Here is a 22221-nt window from a genome sequence, read left to right as displayed (position 1 = left end):
TTTTTAAAAATTAGTTTCTGGTGTACAACAGTGCAATAGTTATACTTTTTACCCTCAAAGTGACAACTCCCCTCCCCCAGTCTGCTGCCCCACCCCCCATGTCATACATATCTATTACAATTCCATTGACTCCACTCCCACATTATACTCCACATCCCGTTACTATGTATATATTCAATTATAGTTGACATACAATATTATACAACATCAGCTTCAGGTGTACAGTGATCAAGCCTCACTTATACGTGGAATCTAAAGAAATGAATGAACAAGCAAAGTAAACAGAAATAGTCTCAGAGATGAAAGTGAATTCTTTTGTTTCATGGCCTTCTTTCCCAGGATGCTCAGGGCTGAGGGCTGCCCATGCATAGCCTCTTCTTTTGCCCCAAGCTTTGGTTCATTGGTTGTTTTAGCAAATATCTATTTTGGTGCTTTTGTTTTTGTTTTTAAGAGAAGTAAGCGTTTATTTCCTTATTTCACAAATAAAGCTGGCTATGCTGGTTGCTGGGGTGTTTTTGGTTTTTTGGAGGGTTTTTTTCAATCTAACGTCAAGATTATGTTAACTTTTCTTGAGGCTCAGCCTATGATTAATCTCAGGCCCTATTCATTTTAAATTGGATTAGAAAAAATAATAAAACTGGCCACATAGTTACAGGTAAGAGAAAAGCAGTCTGAAGATTCTTAGTAAATACAACAAATACATAAAAATGCCATATTACACTAGGCATTACGTTTTGGAAGCTGTATTGCAGAGTGGCAGAGCCTAATGAAGAAAAATTTAGATCTATGATTTTTAAACTTTGACCGTGATCTAAGAAATACATGTTACATTATAACTGTATACATATGCTTACATATTTATATACAAGTAAAGAAATGTTTCATAATAGAACACTTATCCTTACGACATGTAATGTATTCCGAAATTTTTCTTTGCTACTTCATTTTTTGAAGATGCTGCTCACAATGTGAAAAGCACTGATTTAGAAAACCAATACTTCTTAAGCTTTCTTTGGGTACAGCACACTTCCAAATACTAGAATTTTAGGCAAGGTATTAGAAAGGATTAAAGAACTCAAAACAAAACATTTGTCAGTGGTCATTATAACACCATCTCCATTATAGTTCAAGTGCCTAAAAGCTTCCCCAACTCACTGCACTATTTCCTAGCTTTCTGTGCAGCACCAGGTAGCTATTTGAAGAATCTATTATTGTCCTATGTTCTTGTAAGGCACAGCCCTCACACGTCGCAGAGGCATGGGCTGGCTTTTGGCATAGGCTGGACAGTGTGATCTTCCAGCTTGAACACTGGGCCCCACTCTACCCCTTGTCACACAACGAGATGCAAAGTTTCACGTACCTTATGATGAACATAAAAACAACAACAATGACAAAGCCTAGTGTATTTTACATTCACAATAGTAAACTCCACACACTGACCACCAGTTGGTGGCCAGCTCCCCCAAGAGAAGCCCATGGTAGACTCGTGTGCTAGGGCACACCACTTAAAAACTTGAAGAAAAACACACTCCTAATGAGTTCATAAGAAGTGATTGCAATACATCAGGAAGTTTTAGACAACATTCTTTTTAAACCACTTTCTAAAAAGACGGTCAACATCCTGACATCCCAACCATGCTGAGGACCATTACTTTCTCCTTTTATTTTTCCCAGTCACCCGTCAAGGAAAACTTAGTACTTTATCAATCGCCTTGCCATTATTTCTAAAAACAGTGCTCACACATCAACATGGGGCTTTGTTATGTAACAGCTCATCCTGTGTTCAGAGTGGCCTGTTTTTTAGCTATCTTTATAAAAGAAGTGAAATTCAAGTCCACTCTCAACCACATAACCATTTCACTTGCTGCCGCCCAACAGCCCAGGAGAATCAATCACATCTTTTCACCAAATGGGAGACAGAGAAAAGTGAGCCAACAACAGAGGAGACAGAGTCACACACACTGAGTGCAGCAAGAAGCCTCAACATAGTTGAAACCATGACCAAGCAGGATCCTCGAGGGAAAGAGGGAAAGGAAGGGCTTTTTCCATAATGGCAGAGACCGGGCCGATGATGCCTGCTGCTGAGGGACTCACTGTGGACTCTGGTTCCGTCAGGCACAGCCTCGCAGGTCCTGTCTGGCAGGCCCTGGGCAACGTGCTCGTGTCCTCGCTTCCTTGGTCTCTGTGCGCCCTTCCCTTAAACTCCTTCATTATCCAGGGCACAGGTTCTTAATCCTGGCTGCAGAGCAGACTCACCGGTGGAACTTTTTAAAAACACAGATTATCGGCCTCACCCCAGAGCTCCTGAATCAGAATTCCTGGGGATGGGGCCAGGATAAGTGGTTTTTTTGTCCCGTTTTGTTTTGCTTTTAATTCCACAGTTGATTCCAATGTTCTGGCCCAGTTGAGAATTGAATCAAGGCAAGCTGAATGTGTACTTCTGCTCCTGGCAACCTGGCAGAAACGTAACGTCCACGGAGCCATTTTTCTTACTCTTACAGGCACAACATTATGTTTACCTGGACAAAGCACATTTCACATCTACCTAGCAAACCTGATTCTTTCAAAGAACTTATGGTTCTGAGTTCCTGTTTGATAACATATCATTACAACACTTAGGATTTGCGAAGCGCGTCCACAACCATTTTCTGAGGACGGGCACTGTACCAGGCTCTTTGTACACATCTGCTTATTTATCACCCTAACAACTCTGCAAGATGGACATCAATCGTCCCCATCTTAGAGATGAGAAAATATAATGGAGAGAGGTTAAAACTTGTAAGCACTAACACGGGGACTTGAACTCAGAACAGCCTCCTGGCCTTTCCATTGTGCTCTCAGGATGTTTGATCCTCATGACTCATGCAGCTGGGCTGGGATTACCAGCCATTTTAGAGATGAAAAGACAGGTTCTGAGAGATTCTCTTATGGAATGATGCCTCCTGAACCCCCAGTTTCCAAATCACACAGCACCTTTCCACCCGTCCTTGCTGGGCTGGGCAACTTCTCCATTTTGGGAGAAGAATTATTGAAAACACTCATTTACTGACCCCAATCACTGTTGTTAGACCTAACCCAGGATGATAAAAATTACCCTAAAAATAGAAACTTTTAAAATGGAAGATGCTATCCTCTCACTTTTAATTTGTCAGTGATTTCCTACGTTCCAAGAACATGGACTCCACTGTAAAGTCAAATAGTTTCATGGACCCTTCCTCGCATGATAATTAACACAGCTGCTAATGAAAACGTGTCGATTCACTTAAAAGCATTACTTAATTCAGAGTAGCTTTTAGCCATATTTTCTCAATTACAACAATGTCTATATATTTTTAAACAACAACAATCATTCATGCTGACATCTTGTATTTATGCAATCTACAGAAAATGCAAAAAAAAAAAGTCACAGAAATCATGACAGTGTCCAATGAGTTAAAAGTCCTTGTGCCTCCATTGTAAATAATATTCAGCCTCTTCCAGATATTTCTAAATTATCATTTTTAACATGCTATTGTTGCTTATAGAAATATAGCCACCCAAATGCATACCAATCTTTATCCATACAGGTCATGCAAAAAATATTTTTATCTCACGCTGATAAAAATCACAGATTCATAGTCAGGAGTCTTACCTAAAAATGATGATAGCAGGACTAAGAGTGTGTCGGTGTCTTCATCTCCAAAACATGATGAAGCATTAGTGATATTTTCACTGAAGTTCCATAAAGTTTTGCAAACTAAGCAGGCCAGCTGCCAATCAGTAGGACCAAAATCTCTTAAGCAATCCACCAACCTGGGTTAATAAAAGTCAAATTGAGAAGTTATTAGGTCAGGATCTCTAATTTTTACATTTTTAGCACAACAATGATTATCCTCCTGTAATATTTAACATGTATTATGTATAAGTCAATGATTTAAAATAATGTTATATCTACAAATTTAAATGACAACAAAGTAGCAATCATCTACTTCTCAATTATTTTAAGTGTTCAGCGGAACTTAATTATTTTAAACCCTAGCTTGGCACTTCCAAATGTTGAAATACCTCTTCCATGAAGGAATGACTAGAGGGCCCTAAACTCCCTGGAAAACTATGTCCTCTGAATCCTGAGAAAGTTGGAACTCCATGCCTTAAAACTTACTTTTTAATGCCACCTCCTTCTTTTAGGATGACACGCTTGTCTTTATCCACAGTGAGATTTAGAAGAACACCACAGGCAGAAAAGCAAATATCCTGATGCTTAGCATCCAGCAGTGCCATCATGAACTTGTGTACTGGGAGGGTAGAGAACAAATGCAGACCAGTGAAGCCCAGGGTTCTCAGCTGTATCTTATCTTACAATAAAGAGAAAGGGCAAAGGGGAAGTGGGGAGTGGCTTGCAAAACTGGAAACCCTACTAGGGGATTTAGCCCATTTTTCCTAAAGCATCCCTTCCCACTGCCCAGCAGTGCGTTAGCCGACACCTACCAAGTCCAGAACCTGCTCCCGACCCCCCAGGTCCTTTGTCCCCAGATACTGCTCTATCTGATCCAGGCAGCAGCTCCTTCTCCAAGGCAGTGATAAGAGTCCCTGCCGGTGGAAAGGAGGGAAGGAACCACGGACTACCAGCCAAACAGGTGAAATTCATCTTTAACATCTCAAGGGCCTTTTTGAACCTCCAGTAGCAATTTTCAATACACAGCCCTGGGGGAGCGGAGTAGGCTCCTGTGGAGATCTTCCCTGAAGCCTTCCAGGGTCACAGAAGACATGCTCAGACCGCTGGAAACCAGCCTGTGGCAAGGCAGGACTTCCAAAGTAGGGGGTGTCTCAGGTGGGCACAGGGTCTCTGTCTCTGGGAACTGGCATCCCTTATTCCTAGGAAATGGAACTCTTTGTCCTGTTTTCTTGTCCCCAGCAGGGGCTGGGCCAAGGGCTGGGGAGAAGGGATGTGTGTGCTCTGCCTGCTCCCGTTTTCCTGCACACCTGAGAGGCGGCCACCCTATTCTGACCTTGGCCCCATCGGTGGGTTGAACAGCGAGCTTAGCAGAGTCTGCATCACATCGACATGTGTTGTTAAGACTGAAGAACGTACATCAAAATGTGAACAGTTATCTCTTTGGGTAGTGAGATGATGGGAGGCAGTTTGCTGCTTCTGTGCTTTTAAAAAAATATATCTATTACCTAAATTTTCTATCATGAAGGTAACTGTGGATAAAAAAGGGTGTTGTAATAAATCATAAATTGCTAACTGGACAGGTCATGGTGGGTAGTTGTGCCCCAGGCCTATAACTTCTTTAACTGAACGGTTTTAGTCAGCCCTGTCCATTGTTCATGTGCGTCTATGTTAACACACATTTGAGATGCCAGAAGTTGATACCCCTCGAAGGCATAACCACCTTTAAGAAAGCACAGAATCCTGTAATCCAATACCCACCTTGCTTTCTCCCACCTCCATGTAATCTTATGTTCCCTCCTTAATCTCAAACGCATAAAAGAAACTGCAAAACTGTCATTCTTGGGAGCATTTGAAATCTTTCTCCCCTGCATATGTGGTCGGTTTGGCTCAAAGAAACGCTTATAAAAATTCTCTACAGGTTAGGACGTTTCTTACGTTGACATATTTTTTGTTATTATTGTTACATAAAATATGTGAGACAGAGGATGGTTAGTATAAACTCTTGTGCGCCTGCCACCCAGTTTAAGAATTAAAACATCACAGGTCAAATTTTATATCTTTGGGCATTCCTTTCCCTCCAAAGGTAACGTCTGTCTTAAATGTAGAGTTTATCAGTTCCAAGTACCTTATACCATTATATACCTTATACCATTACTACATGTACGTTACATAAACAATAACCAAGATTGTTTGCATGTTTTAACACTTACCTTAATGGCATTATTTTGTATACTTCTATCACTAGCGTTTTTGCTCCTGTATTATGTGTCTGAGGTGGATCCATGCTGACCCATGAACATCTAGTTCATTTCTTTTCACTGCTGTACATGTTGTTGCATGAATGTACCATAATGCATTTATTCTCTTGCCTGGTGAGGGACATTTAGGTTGTTTCCATTTTTTGCTATTACAAGCAATACTCTAATGGACACTCTAGTACATGAAGAATGTGCCTTAAGCCCATTCTCATGGACAAAAATGAGAGTATAGATAACTCGTTTCCCTACACACACACACCCATCTCAGAACTCAGAAACCCACTCACGAGGGAGCGGGAACACTGAGAACACTGCCTAGATCCATCCTGGCATCCTGAGCCGGAGGCCTTACGTGCAGATGGAACAGAATGTAAAGCACTGCTTGTCCCAAAGCGGAAACAAGTATCACATTGTCATGACCCAAGCTCCGAAACTGCTTCGCTGTTTATTGGCAAGAAGTGCGTGTTTATAAACGTAAGTGTCATTAACTCACCATTCTTCTGCACAATGAAATTGCAGATGTCACGGTCCTGGGAGAGATTTCCAAAAACACGCACAGCCTCCAGGATTCCATCCATGTTATTACTCACGAGGAGCTTTAAGAGCACTGGGTTTGGTGACCGGAGAAATTGAATCAGTAAATTTAAGTTTTGATTTAAAGGCTATTAGAAACCAGTATCATGACTCAATCATGATGATACTGATAACTCAAAAATTAAAAATGAGACTAAAATACAGACAGTAGGAGACTTCAGCAAGAACCAAGAAATTAACTTTTCCCTGTACCTAATTTCCCCAGACTCTTAATTTCTCAGAATCAAAGTAGCCTCTTAGATATTTATACCAGGAAATAAAAAAATATGAAGGTCTCCAGTTCTGTGTTTAGTTAATAAAATCAAAACCTTAAATGAATATGCATCTACCCAAACCCGATTCTGGGCCTCACATTCAGCAATATATAGCTTTTTGTCTTGAATTATGGAATTCTTCACTTGGTAGTAAGATAAGTTGTTGATTGTCGCTGTAGTATTGATCACCAGCTCCTCACAATCATCAATTGACTTGTATTCTGAAACAAAGTACGGATAAGGGTGTCACAGACTCATAGTAGGGGCAGAAACAATGCCGTCCTCACTGCAACAGCCCCAGTAGGGAGGAGCCATTGTTGTGGTCAAGGTCAGTGTAAGGGCACTGCTTGCACTTGCTGTTTGCTGCTTCATTTCCGTGACTCTTCCTGCAGGGAAATGCACCAAATGCAACGGACCACTCCTGCCCAGCGTTTCGAACACTCTAAGTTCCATCCCTCCAACCAGGGGGTCTGGAAAATTCGAGCTGATCTAGTGTCTGAAGTAAAGCAAAGGTGCCAGCGCACCAGTGAGCCCAGCTGTCTCTAATTCCCTCTGGTTTGCCCTGACCGTGAGCTCTCTTAAATGGGCTCACCCTGCCAGTCTGTTCCCCACACCCCCCACCTCCCGACAGAATGACCCTTAAGGCCACAAGCCATCCATAATTCCTATCAACGTTGCCTTCCAAACACTCAGAATCTCACCACTTCTCACCTGCCCTGCTACCCCTAGTCCATCTCTCACCCTCCAGGCTTCTCTTCCTCCACCTTTGCCTCCCTGAGTCTATCCTCAGCAATGGTGACCCATTAAACATTAGTTAGTTAATGTCACTGGTCTCACTCGGCCCTCAGGCTCTACCTGGGCTGCCCCAGTCCTGGCCTCTCCGGCCTCATTTGCTGCTCTAGCCCCTGGCCCTCCAATAACTCTAGTCTTTGTGCTCTTTTTGAACACATCAGCATGATCCTTCCTGAGAATGTCTGCCTTCTTATTCCCTCTGTCTGGAATCCTTTTCCAGTTACCCACTTGGCTCTTGTCTCACATGCTTCAGGTTGCTGCTCAGATGTCACCTTATTGCACATACTTTCCTTAACCACTCTATATAAAACGGTGCCCATTACTCTCTCTTTTCCTTACCCCACTTTAATTTTCTCCATTGCACATGTGATCACTTGACTTGTTATGTGTTTCATGTATGTCTTCTAGCCCTACAGCGTAAGCACCATGAGGACTAGTGGCTGGTCTGTTTTATTCATTGCTACATTCCCAGTACCTTGAGCAGTGTCTGGCACATACAGGGTGCTCAGTAAATAGTTGCTGAATATAAGAATAAGTGAATGAATGAATGAAATAATGAATGGACCCGTTAGCTTAGCACACAAGACCCTCAGTAATGCTGTCCCTGCCTTCCATTCAGCTTCCAGACTCATCTCCTGACTTCTCTGGCCACAGTGCAGAGAAGAGCAGATGCAAGGATGCCAGTGAGGAGCCTCCTGTGGTATTCCAGATGACCCATAATGTGGCTTAGGCTTGGGAGCAGTGGAGATGGAGCAGAGTGGACAGACTGAAAAACTCTTTAGGGAGGAAAATGGACAGTATATGGTGAAGACCAGATTGGGGGTGGAGGAGAGGAAGCACCCAGCATGGTCCCTGGGTTTCTGGATTACATAACTGGATGAACAGTGATCACATTCTCTGAATTTAGGGCATGAGAAGGGGGCCCAGGTGGGAGAAAGGTCATGGATTCAACTTTGGATATCCTGAGGTGCTTTTGAAGCATCCACATTTGGTGACAGGTAAGGCAGTTGGCTACATGGGCCTGGCGGTCAGAGGAAAAGTCACGAGTCTGGTTACACTGAACTAGTTCCAGCAACCTGAACGGGCCTCTGCCTCTCACCTCTGACCCTGCACAGGTAGGTGCCTGGAGTGCCCTCACTCCCTCTCCACCTGGCCATCGCCTGCTCCAAAAGCCCTGCCCCAGCCTGGGCGGGAGGCCCTGACTTGCTTGGTTAAGAAGTGCCTGCGACTTCTTGTAGGACACCAAAGTTCCTCTGGGAATAAGAAGGGGGCTGTGAGGTGGGCAGGAGGACAGTGCTGGCTCTTACATTCTCTGAGTTCATGATCTCTCCTTTGGGCCGTCGTTTCATTAAGAGAACGGCCTTTCTAGAGCTTACACTATTCAAAGGAAAATTCAGTCATCTGTTGTGCTACAGAAGACATATACTCATTTATTCTTTCTTTCTTTCTCCAAGTATTCCTTGAGTGTCTACTACATACTGGCCTCCATGGTGGCCTCGGTGGGCAGAGGGACCACTGGCTGAAGGACGGGTGTATGTTTTAAGAACGGCCATTAGCTTTTCGACTTGCTTGGGACCTGACCCCTCTCCTTTTTTTCCTATTTCTCCCTTCTGGAATTGGAAAGTCTGTCGTAGGCCTGTCCCATCATTGTGTTTTGGAAGCACGTAACTTGTCTGGTTTTACAGGTTTACAGCAGGAGAGGAATTTTTTTCCCTTGGGGTAAATCATATCTCGAGTCTCACAATATCTGATTTAGATGATATTTAAAGGAGATTTTGGACGTGAGAGTTGACACTGGAATGAGTTAAGACTTTGGGGGTTGTTTCAACAGAATCAATGTATTTCGCATGTGAGAAGGACATGACTTGTGGGGGCTAGGGGCAGAACACTATTGACTGAATTGTGTCCCCTCCCCCAGATTCATATATTAAAGCCCTAACCTCCAGTGTGATTGTATTTGGAGACAGGGATTTTAGGAGGTAATTAAAGTTAAATGAGGTAAAAAAGGTAGAGTCCTTATCCGATAGGATTGAGTTATAAGAAGAGGAAGAGAGGTCATTCTCTCTCTCCCCACTTGCACACATCCACAAAAGGCCATGTGAACACACAGTGAGAACGCAGCACCTGCAAACCAGGAAGAGAGCTCTCACCAGGAACCAAATAGGCCAGCACCCTGATCTGAGGCTTCCAGCCTCCCCAGTTTTGAAAAATAAGTGTCTGCTGTGGAAGCCACCCAGTCTGTGGTATTTTGTTATGCCGGCCCAAGCTGGCTAATACAGGGGAAAAAATGGGACCTAAATGACTGGGGGCCATAATTAGTGATAATGTAACAACCTGGAAAATAAAAAGATAAGTCAACTGGAATCGCATGGACTAACCACGGAAAAACTTGGGATTTTAAACTCTTTGTTGTTTGGCCAATTTGGGGGAATTTGATTGGTATCCTTTTTTAAGAATTGTGACACAATTTACATACCATAAAATTCACCCTCTTAAAGTGTACAATTCAGTGGGTTTTGGTAATAATAATCTGCACTACTATTTTTCTTTTTAATCTCAGTTACTTTTGAGGCACTTCTGAACAGAAGAGGAACTTTCTTTCACACAGCTGAGGAGCCTCATTAATTAAAGGAAGCCGACTGTACTAATAAAACCCTCACCACACCCAGCCCATAAAACCTCTCTGGTTGACTGCAGGGAGCAGCTTCCCAGGTGTAAGCTGTGGCCAGGTGGGCCTCGGGTCTTACCCAGCGTGGCGAGGAGCGGGTCCACTACGTGCGGGTTGGCAGCCATGGCCTGACCGACGCCTGGGTGGATGGCCAAGTTGGCGAGCACACGGGTCAGCTTGATGAGTACGTCCTCCACCTGGGCCTGCGGCGTCTGTGCCTTGGGTGGCTCACTTCCTTCCCCCACTCGCTTCTCGGATCGCAGGTCCAGTTCGTAGAGCGTGTGGTGGAATAATGCCAACAGAGTTGGGATGCTCCCTTTCTCTTTGGAAAACTGTTCACGAGCCTGGTTATTTTTTGCCGTCAGGTTGCCAAGAATAAAAACAATACGAACGACTAAGTCCTGCAATAAATTAAAGACAATGAGTTACAAGTGTACAGGGGCTGGGACAAGTTGTTGGAAAGAGTACCATATTTAATTTATTCACGGTTTAATTAATGGTAAAATGGAACACGTCTGGCTTCGACTAACGTGTTCAGGATTGGGGTCCCAAGATTGGTGCAAATTGACAGAAGCGATTGAAAACATTTGGCAGCAGTGAAAGAATACAAACTGATTGATGCTATTAGTAAGGTCTATTAACTTCGGATCCTTCCTCTGAAAGTCTGGCTGGCCTTTTTTCTTTTTTTCCCCGCCCAGAGAACAACTAGTGGAGTGGGATATCATTACTAATAATAATGTATTATGTAAATCTAAGTTTTGACACTAACAGGTTTCTGGAGCATTCAAATCTTTTACTGAAAGTTCACCTCCTGCTGAAGCATTGCATTTCTAAAAATCAGGCACTAACGGCTAGTCAGATGATTGTGTCAGCAGGGTTTCCCAAACTGACATTTGGGGCTGAATAATTCAGGGGGGTGGGGGGGGAAGGCTGACTTGTGTTTAGCAGCATTCCTGGCCTCTGTGTCTAGATGCCAGTAGCACCTCCCCAGATAGCACAAACAAAAATGTTTACAGGTTCCCTGGGGGCAAAAATTGACACCAACTGAGAACTACCATGTTCTGTCTGTAAAGCAGTACTGTACTTGTTTTCTTGACCAGGGTAGTGGTTATGTGGGTGACACCTTTATAGTTATTTGTTAAATGGTACAAATGTGTTTCACGAACTTTCCTGTATATAAGATATATTTCACAATCCATAAGTGTTTCTAAAACCCCAAGCTGAGAACATTTTACAACTAAACCAGATACAGAAACAAAAATTCATGCAACAACAACAGACGCGTGAGTACGGTGAGCCTGACACGGGGCAGTGAAGGGGGTCCTGGGAGGGGGAAAGCTTTAAAGGAAAACTTACCAAGGGGCTACAACTGGCCTGGGTGCTAATACTTATGGTGCCAGGTGCTGTGCCACTTGGCAGACGAGGAACAGGCCTGAGAAAGTGCTGGGTCACACAGCTAGTGAGGGTGGAGTCGGGATTTGAACCTAGGATTACCCAGACCTGGAGTTCTTTCTACATCCATGCCCAGTTTCCCACAAGCTGTCATTTTAATAATCTCCTCCTTTGCCTTGCCTTCCTTGAGAACAGTTATGGAATTACCTGCTTTTAAAATGCAAATATGTCACTGGGAGGGATTCCAATAAACCTTTGTTTATCAGATTAGTAGTTATCAGCAGCCTTAGGAACGGGGACAAAAGGCAGAGGGCTGGGCTTGTTTTTCTCAGACAGCCAGGTCCAGGTGGAAACTGGGGGCCTGGGGTAGCACAGAGACTGTGGGTGGCACAGATACAGCAGAAAATGTAGGACAAGGGACAAGACTTTCGGATTTGTCCAGGGCTACTCTGCCAATACCAACTTGTGCCTGCTTGTTCTCAGAAAAAAAGTTTGCCCTTGCCCTGGCTGGGAAGAAAGGCTGCTGCTTATGCATCTGGGACCCATTTGCCAACATTAGGAAAAGATGGCGTCTAATATGATGGCAAGGACTGGAGCTGCTCCAGGAGAGGGTTCATTGGGGAAAACCTCAGCTCAGCATGCAAACAATTGCAGCAGTTGTTGTCTCCAGTCAGGAGACTCTGGGGGCCACCCGGGGACTGGAATGCTGGTCCTTAGTTAACCTTTTGAATGTGGGGGGCATCGGGGGATACATTCTGAAGAAAAAGGGAAGATGGGGAATATATAAAATGGAGTCATTTTAGCCAAGCTGCTAAAATAATTAGCATTTTGGAGGTTGACACTTGAGGAAAGACTCCATTCTTATTCTAACTAGCCTGGAAACTTAAACTTTAACTTTCTCATCCTGTGTCAATGTCTGGATATACATCTAGACCTCCAGACAACCCTCTGATTGCCCCCTGAAGGACTCATTACCTAGGCCACCTGACATCCACGATCCAGACTGATAACCATCCTGGACTAATCCTAGGGCTAACAAATGCACTTTTTACTGGAAGAACTCTTTCATCTTTGGAACATTTCTGGGTTTTTGCCTAGCTGATTTCCCCATTTGCAAATGCCAGGATCCTTGAATAAATCTTTATCATCTATTTCTAGCCAAAGCTTCCAGATTGTTTCTGGGTTTGTTCAGCAACACACATAAAGAAGTTTGAGACAAGGTGCTCTGAAGAGCTTCTAACCTATTTGAGAAGACAAAACTATCTAAGCAAGGAGCTAGACATCAAAAGCGAGGCAGTCCAGGCTCATACATGTCGTTTTACTTGGCTTCTCTGTGCCTCCATTAACTCATGGGGGAAATAATGTATTTTGAGATTAACTGAGACAAAACATATAAAGCACGCATTGTGGTGAGGAATGATTCAGGCATTGTTCTGAACTCTTTTCATGTACTATCAATAAATTGTTAGTAGCATTAAACTACGTGGGACAGACCCAGTGGTCTGAGAAGAGCTTAGGTAAAAGGATGCTCAGTGAACAGTAGGGGATTAGCAAAGTTATCACAAATGAATTTGAGTTCAACCTTGAAAAATGCATGAAATGCAGTTATTTGGAGGGGATGGTGGGAGGGTTGGCAGAGGGAAAGTACCTGGGACAGTCCCCTTCCTGGTGCCTGGGGTCACCTTGACTGTCTCTATTCACCAGACATTTTCCTAAAGAAGGTGAAGCCTATGGCTCTCAGATCTAACACAAGCACACACAATTTCATTGTAATACATTTTATTTCACAGACAACCAACAGTTACTTCAAGTAACTTCGGACAGCTAAGGCTCCTCCCTCTGGAAGGCTCTGAGAGCAAAGCACACCTCTGCCCTGGCCACGCCCAACATAAAAGCAGCCGGTTTCCAACCAGCACAGAGGGTATTTCTGAAAAGTAGGCTCCTCGAAGGAAAATTCCATTTTGTGTTTGCTAAGCTGAGGAATAAGAGCTTTTTGCACAAACTTTGATATATGATTTCTGATTAAAGACACTCTACACAAGTTCTACCTCTGAAAAATTGTAATAATAGTAGTAGTAGCAGCAGCAGCAACTAACATGGTGCTTATGCTGTAGCAGACACTATTCCACGCCTGACATATACAAATTAACAAATTCATTAAAAGCGGTAACTTCCAGTTATTTAATCTGAACAAAACTGCTCCCAATCTCTACAATCCGGAGAGCGACTTCCCTCACTCACACACTTGACAGCAGTTATGTCAAACACTTTTGGACTTCATTTTTTGGACTTCATATTGTTCCCTGGATTGTGCTCTTCTCCCATTTCCACAAAAGCATGTTAAGCGAGACAAGAAAGTCATTACAGATGTGATTTTAAATGACTTCTTAATGTAATAAAGAAAAAAAAATTTAAAAATTTAAAAAAAAACCAAAAAACAAACGAAACAAAGAAGAAAAACAAAAAAGAAGAAAAGGAAGGTAATAAAAAAAGAAAAAACAACAACAACAACGAATGTAATAAAAAAAAATAAATGTAATGAAGAGTTGTATTTGTTCACTAAATCATTACCAGGACTAATCATGTCCTTCCCTGCCACCTTCTAAAGGATGCTACGCTAGTTTTCGTACCCATTCTCCCTTTTTGTAGGCCCTGCTGCCTTCCCTGCACCTCCCTACCATTTGTTTTTTCTGGTAACCTAATTCAGTGGGTGTCTCTAGCCCGGTACCACCTCCACCTCTCATTGTTGATTTGCCCTGGCTGTAGGTAAAAGCGGGTTTCTTTAGAGATCATCATTCTTCAAAATTCAGATAACCTCTACCTACTGTCACATATGTGGTCTAATCTGGGAAGGCTAAGTGCTGCTTTTCTTCTTGGAAAAATACCCTAGGCCCCTTCCACTTCTAAAATTATTTGATTCTAACATCTCTGTGGGTCCTAACATGGCATAGATGAATATGTCCGAGGTCCAAAGAAGAAAATCTAGGCTGAAGGCAGGAAGAGTTAACACTGCTGCGATACGGCTTCCCCTGCCTTCAGAGAGAAAAAGGAGGGGGTGGTTCCTGGCAGCAGCGGTGCCAACTGAAGGATGGCATGCAAGATCCACAAATGGGGACGGCAGATTGCGCCGGATGAAACAACAAACTTCCAGCAACTGCCATGCTCACTGTCTCTGTCTTCTTTCTCAGGGTTGGCTAAGGCATCTTTTTCTTTTCTTTATTTTTTTCCTTCCTTCCTTCCTTCCTTCCTTCCTTCCTTCCTTCCTTCCTTCCTTCCTTCCTTCCTTCTTTTCTTCCTCCCTCCCTCCCTCCCTTCACCCTTCCCTCCCTTCCTCCTTTTCTTCCTTTTTCTCCCCCACCCTTCTCAAATATGTTCTCCCCAAATTGAGAGAGCATGGAAAAGGCCAAAATAGAAGCAGGCTCACAGGAGGTTGGCAGAAGTGGTGTTTCCTTGTTCCCAAGCCAGTGCTTGTCTTGACTCATCTGGAATCCCAAAGAGGAGAGTGAGTAAGAGGACCCTGCACGGCCCCTTAGCTCCCTGCACACTGCAGAGGACTGTGCTGGGACAGTATTATGAAGAGGTTATTTATTGTCCCGTGGCCAAAGTTCATCTCAAGTCTACAAAATATCACTTAATAAAAATCCTATAAAGATTTGAAAAATTGGACAATGGCCAAAATCATTGATTTGTAGGGGCCACCAATTCCACAGCAGAAAACTCTTTCACCAATATGCAATTCTCCTTTGAGGTATGGATTTTCTCCTTTATTCTTATATCATGTCTGAGAACCACCTATAAATCAACACTCCACTTTTATAGCATTTTCATTAAATTTAACACAAAGTTGCATATTCCTACCACAGCGATGTAATTTTGAAACAGCAAAATGAAGATGAATCAGGAGAGATTATGTGTGTGTGTGTGTGTGTGTGTGTGTGTGTTAAAAAGAAGGCAGTCTAGTATAACCAGTTCATATTGACTTTCTAATTTTGCTTAAAATGGAATCAGCCTAGCAACAGCTACAGCCAACCAGAGCTCAGACAGGTACACCTACTATAAGAAGCCTGACCTCAACCATGCATTCCAGTTATAGCCTGTGGGATGTTCTCTTTAGTTGCACATACGTTGTGTCCTAATGAGTAAGCACTTTACTCAATCTGACTGGGCTCCACAGATTGTAAATAAAATCACTTTAACTGGAACAAAACAAGGGTCAGGGCACTGCTGAGCAGCATGGTCTATGTCAAGGTTCAACAGCAGCGGTAATGGTTGTTGAATGTTACTTTCCATATGAGAGAGATTGGCCTACAGTCAATGAAGGAAATTCCCCACTACTCGGGGGTGTGGACACTGAGGCTTCAGGAGGCTCACTGACCCCAGTGTCCAACCCTGGTGAAGAAAAGAGGCAGGACTTGGATGGACTCCCAAACCACCATCAGCCCAGCTCCTCACTCCCAATGACCCTCGTCTTCCCAAACTGCCAGATTCAGCCCTAGAAGCATCTTTGATTCCTCCTTATCTCACTCCCTTCACCAACCAGCCACCAAGTTCCCTCCACTCTGCCATTTCAAAATATCCCCCAACTCCGTCCTTCACATGCCTGCTCTGGGTCACCTGTCATGAGACTCTATTGTCACAGACCTTTGAGGGGCTCCTCCCTCTGAGCTCGATGTTAACACCACTTCTTAAAGCACAGTTCTCACATTATCTCCTTGCTCAAAAACATCCACTGTCTATTAAATGTCAAAGCCAGTATCTAACGCACCATCTGGCCCCATGCGACCACTTCTGTATTACCTCACGCGAACCCCACCCACAGCCAGCCACAGTGAACACATTACACCCCGACTCCCACACCCTTCCTACCGGGCCTCAAAATAACTGTTGGTCATAATGTTGACCATGGGGAAGGAACCACTTCCAACTGTTGCAGAAAGAATAAACTATGTTCAGCAGACTGCACTTAGCAGAGGACTACTTCTAAGTAAAGGAAAACATCTTAGAAAGATTTTCAAGAATGAGTTGAAATTGAAGGGGTTGTAAATATGCTTAAAATTGGAACCTTCTCTTAACCAGCAAATTAATCAACATGCCCTGTGTAAAATTTGGTTAGAAACGTCTCAGGCAATCTGTATCTGAGAGCTGAATCAGGATTTGACATTTGGAACATTTACCCAATGTCCCACCCTCAATCAAAACCCCAGGATGAAACTCGAGCTTACAGGTAGCTAGAAGACCAGACACATTTTACCATTCTGGAAGGCAGACTGCGCTATTGCAAAAATGCTAATAAACCCCAGGGTGCTGGAAGTGGCTCAACAGTTTGCCTGAGTGCTGAGCTACACACAATGGGAGAATCTGCGATGTTGGAGACTCAAGATCCAGAATCTAGTAGAAAATCACTTAAAAACCAGAAGAGATGATACTTAACGCCGCATCCATCCATTCCATTCCATCAGCAATCATTTCCTGAGCACCCACTATCAGCTTCTGAATGTGGCTATCACTCAAAGCACCAGGGTGATGCTAGCATTTCACTGGGCTCTGTTCTTTAAGTCAGCAGACATAAATCAGGCATCTGAGTTCCGTGCTGAGTGGGGTCAGAGCCAGCTCCACAAGGGCAAAGCAGCAGGAGCTGGAAAGAATGAACAAGCTGAGGGTTTATTGTGCTGCCCGCCCGCCTGGTCAGGGGTGCAGTGCAAGGCCAGGGCTGAAAAAAGGAGCAAGCTCAGCCAAATGCTTTCGGCACCCACTGGGAATGTGCCTGCAGGGGGGCTGGGAAGACAGCCACAGGGCACACTCCTGCCAGGCAGGAGGCAGAGGGGGAGCCGGAGCCAAGTTGCCATATAAAGGCGCCAGGGTTAGGGGTGGAGGGGCCTCCCTAGCCAATCCTCACTGGCCCCAAAGAGGATGGAGGGGAGAGAGAGGTCATGTTATCTCTGGACTGCTCTACGGCTGTGGTTGTGTTAGAGACACACAGCTAGAAAAATGGCAGATGTTTGTGTGCTTTCGGTCCACACTGTCCAGACATTCCATTCGATGCTTAAGCACTCCAAATCAGACAGTGTTCACGTGGCTGGAGACAGCCGCTTACCCTCAAAGAAGTCTGAATGGAATGAGAGAGGCATGACTTTCAAAGCAGCCAGCATAAGCAAGGACATATCTGGTGATTCCCAGACAGTGTTTGCAAAGGCCCTGATGATGGTCCTGCATCTGGGAGTTCTGTTTTAAAAACCAAAAAAAAAAAAAAAAAAAAGACCATTTCTGAAAGTGGAGATGGTTACATAGACAGTTATTCAATGGACACAAGTGATGGGAATGGAGATAAAGGTTATTCTTTTTGGATCATGATCTTTGCAAAATATTGCCAGTCTTAAACGTCATATTCGAGGAGTTTTACCAGATCTTCTGCCCAGTAGATATTTACAGAAGAAATGGGGGGAAATTATTTTATGTTCTTCCAAAAAAACAAACCCAAGTGTATTTTGCTGAGATGCTAAATGCAGCGACGCTGATGTCAGAGGCACCTCCTGAGGCAGGCTCTGCTTTGCAAGGCTGTATGGACCCTGCTTATTCCTTCGTTACTAGGCCCAGCTGTCTGCACATTTGGTTTGAACCAAATGCGGCTTACACCATAAAGCATCCAATCCGTGCCTATTTCTTAAATGAGATTTGTCATTTAATTGAATTTTGGTCAGCGTTTCCAATAGATGTTTTACCTAATGCTAAAGCTTAGCTTTCAAACTGCATTAAGCCAACTGAAAGGTTAAGCGGTGGGCTCCGTTTTTGTGCGTATGGAAGCTGGAGGTATTGGTTGTACCGCGGATCTTGGACAAATTAACCTCATAGACATGAGCCAAAGACGTTTCCCTTGTTCTCCTTGAGGAAGTCCTTTGTTAAAGCTGGGAGGAGTGGATTCCTTTTCTCTGAGACTGTTGATGAGCCAGAGACCCCTGGCTTATCCCATGACCATCCTATACAGACAGGCCCATGTCACAGCAGGGCTGTGTGCAAAGAGGAGTGATGCAAACCTCACCTTGTGTTTTATTTTAAATGGACTCACCTTCCTCAAATTTACCTGTTGCAACCTCACAACGCGTAGTTATGGGCAGGCCGCTCGAGGGTCCTGCAGGAGAAGGCCCTCTACTTACCTCTCCTGAGTGGCCCACTCTGACCAGCACGCGAAGCCTCATCAGGCAGATACCAGTGCTCTCAGTGGGTTTGGCCCAGGATGACGTGTTTGGACACAAGTCCGGCAGAGAAAATTTATGGAAGAGTCTAGGGCACCATCCCATTTTCTCTAGCTAAGAAAGCACACCTCAGCTGCTGGTGCAAACAGCAGGTGGTTGTCACCGCTTACTGAGGAAACTCACATCAGCACCTGCCTCGCTTGCCAAGTTGGTTCCTACTTTGTGAGATTCACTTTCAGCCACAAGCCTGTAGAGAAAGACTGACCCTGTGTGGCTGATTTGATTAATCATTTTAAAATCTCTTGAGGTTTTGTAGAAAAACCTCTGCTGTCAACATTGGAGAAGAACTGTTTTCAGGAACCACCTTCACAATTTATATCACAGGTTCCCAGACCTGCTCTTCATTTGAATCACTTGAGGAGCTTCTGAAAAGTAGATTCTTGGGCCCCATCCCAGATCTGAATCAGAATCTCCCAGGGTGGAGCCTGAGAACCTATATTTTTAAAGCTCCCCAGGTGATTCTGATGATAGGCCAAGTAGAGGAGCCACTGATTTAAATCAAGAAAGAATTAGAAATCTCACCACCATAATCTCTACTGTTTTTATAATATCACTTTTTCAGAATAATCTAAATCTGTTTCCTTGTTAAAAAGTCTCACAACACAGATGTGTAGAAAATAAAAGTGAAAACCTCATCCCCAGCCTCTTATTATCAACTGACTTGATAGAGTCAGATTTAAAAAGACTCGTCCTTATATGCTGAAGTCAGACTTTACCTCGACAAGAGATGAATATGCATAATGCCAAAAAATGGGAAAATTTTTACTTTTGTCATTTTTCTCATAATAATTTCTTTTCTTTTCTCCTTTAACTGAAAACAACAGAAAATGGGGGAGGAAATATTCTATTTCTCCCCTTGGTGCTTACCTGGTTACATGCGAGAGATTTCCCCCTTGGTGGATATGGAAGCAGCTGGCCACAGTTTCCTGCACAGCTCCTCAGCTGGCTGATAAGATCACTTAAAGAGGTGTGTGTAGGCGATATTTCATTTATTACTAGAGAGGATTTTCTTTTACTTTTTTAAAAAAGATTTTTGTTTCTATGTTCTTTGAAAATACAGTTAGTCACAAACATGATTTAATTAAAAAACAAGTCTCAGAAAAATGAAATCTCTGCAGATTCCAAATGTAGTCCTCAGGCTTTTAAGACAGGAGATCTGTTTAATCTCTCAGAACAAAGATAAGATAACATAGACTCTTCCGGACTGTTTAATCACTTGGTGGTAGCTGTGAATATTAAGAGACTACAAAGCCTCCAAAGTCTATGTCTACAACCCAAGTTAGCCTTGCAGAAATGTTTCCTGGAGCTGAAGCAAATATAGTTATGGGAAGTGATCATTTTATTTAAAAAGTTTCTGGAGAACTGAGGTATGTTTCAAAGGTCAGTTCAAAGCCTCAACTGTCCAAGTAAATCCTAGGTGTAGCAAAGTTCTTAGCCACTGCAGATTAATACACTCACATCAGAACATGATGTGGAATTTCTGGAAATTACTTTTATTTCTAGGAAAGGAGGAAAAACAAGTCATATTCATTTGGCCACCTGGGCAAAGGGGAACATAAGCCTAAGATGCCGTGCTGGTCTGACAGAATTTAAAATCCATTACTTCTGTTTGGCTGTTGTGTATGGCAGCCCACCAATGTGAAGAGCGTGGGGGAAAATTCTTATTATTTCCTCCGCCAAATGAGGAAGAAAGTAAATATTTATGGAAGAAGTGTTGGAATACTAGAAAAAATATTTTATAATACTTTACAGATGCCAAAGCATTTCACATACTCAAAATTCATTCTTTCAATGCTTATCATGAGCCTACTAGGTGAAACAGCATCTCAGGTTTATCAAGAGAGGGCCTATATTGTTTAGGAACTCCCAGTGGTCGGGGAGGCAGCTACACAAATGATAACCATTTAGAGAATCACAAAAGAAATACTTACAAAGACCTATGGAAGCTTTTGGCTAATGATTTTGGTAAGTAGTTGGGACACGTAACTACTTCCTGGTAGCCTGAAGAGTTTCCCTGCTTTTCTAAAATAATTTGGTTTTGACAAAAATATAAATTATATATTTATTTCTCTTACTAGAAAAAAGTCAAAGATGGTTCAAAATGGTAACATTCCACTCTTTAGTACAAGTAAAAGACAGTATAGAGTCCAAGTATAATTTTAATAAAGTTAACAACATGATCCTCATACAAATATAAAATTAACACGTTTAAAAAATTATTTATCTCATTAATGAGGGAGCCAATACAATGGCAAAGTTGGTTCCAAGAAAAGTCAAATAACTGAGTGTTTACAAGTTTTAACGAGAATGTTGGAATAAGATACTAGGTTAGATACACATCTGGCTAATAGCTTACAGGGTAATAAAACTGTAACTTTTGAGGTTATCTTGTCTACCAGAGACAAATCTACAAATTAATGTGTAACTTTATAGTCTGGGTTCTAATCGAATAGTAAATAGCAAGTTTAAACACAGATACATTCTCCTGGACAATTAAGCCCTGCATATTAAACAGTGCCCCAGCGTGACTTTGTCAGGACATGCAGCCTCCCACCCCACACTCTATTTCTACCTTTTGGATAACTTTTCAAATAATAGTGAAGTGTTTAAGATCAGGGACATAGTATTGGGTTCTTAGCTCTGAGTGTACCAGCTGGATATACGAGCTACGTTAAAATCTTTAAATGATGTACTAATGAGGGAGGAATTGGCTTGTCTTGGAAAGCTTCACAGAGAAGGGGATATGAGAGCTATATCTTGAAATATAAATTGTCTTCTGAAGATGAGAAGTGGCAAGAGATATTTCATCAAAGTGTCCCTTAGGCCCTTCTCACTAAGGGCCTAGTCATAGTCCACTTTATTTTAGGCTTTTCAGGTGTTATTTTTAACAAGTTTGGTTATGAGGTTCCCCTACTAATTACAAGCAAATATATAATTGCAAAAGGCAGGTAACCATTACCAAAAGCAGAGGTAACAACCATTAGAAAAAGAAGAGAGAAATCTACAAAAAGAAGACACATTTACAAGTAAAGAAACTCATCAATAGACGTACACTCCCAGTGTGAACAAAGAGCCTTTAGAGAAATAGTGTTTATAATATTGACCTCTGGCATCAAAAAGAGGCTAAATGATTTTTAATATCTTCTAAGAAGACAAGAAAATATGTAATATATTTGAGTATGATTTTCACAATGATTAAAATAAGTTCAGGGCCAGCCGAGTGGCGCGATGGTTAAGAGCTGGCTTGGGACGCCAGAGGGCCCCGGTTCGGATTCCACATATGAGGGCCAGTGACACTGCCCTCCACAGCTAAGATGCTGAACAACAGCTCAACCTGGAGCTGGGTTGCCATGAGTCG

The 22221-nt window shown here is 42.9% G+C and overlaps 1 protein-coding gene across 3 annotated transcripts in view; it reads right to left on the bottom strand.

The window, feature by feature from the left end:
* The window catches only part of LOC109391427 (armadillo repeat-containing protein 2-like), a 118432-nt gene that overhangs the window by 12481 nt on the left and 83730 nt on the right, over positions 1 to 22221 (bottom strand). For all 3 annotated transcript variants that reach the window (XR_002125802.1, XM_019658982.1, XM_019658983.1), the window contains 5 exons: positions 10301 to 10622; positions 6860 to 6982; positions 6407 to 6520; positions 4142 to 4274; positions 3632 to 3792 (listed from right to left, as the gene is read on the bottom strand). Coding sequence is in view for 2 of the 3 variants with exons in the window: in XM_019658982.1 (XP_019514527.1) it covers positions 3632 to 3792; positions 4142 to 4274; positions 6407 to 6520; positions 6860 to 6982; positions 10301 to 10622 (853 nt within the window). In the remaining variant the exon portion in view is untranslated. The remainder of the gene's footprint in view (positions 1 to 3631; positions 3793 to 4141; positions 4275 to 6406; positions 6521 to 6859; positions 6983 to 10300; positions 10623 to 22221) is intronic.

Source organism: Hipposideros armiger, unplaced genomic scaffold, assembly GCF_001890085.2.
Source record: "Hipposideros armiger isolate ML-2016 unplaced genomic scaffold, ASM189008v1 scaffold_292, whole genome shotgun sequence".
NCBI lineage: Eukaryota > Metazoa > Chordata > Mammalia > Chiroptera > Hipposideridae > Hipposideros > Hipposideros armiger.
Note: the sequence above shows the minus strand (reverse complement) of the source record. Positions and strands in the feature narration are given on the sequence as shown.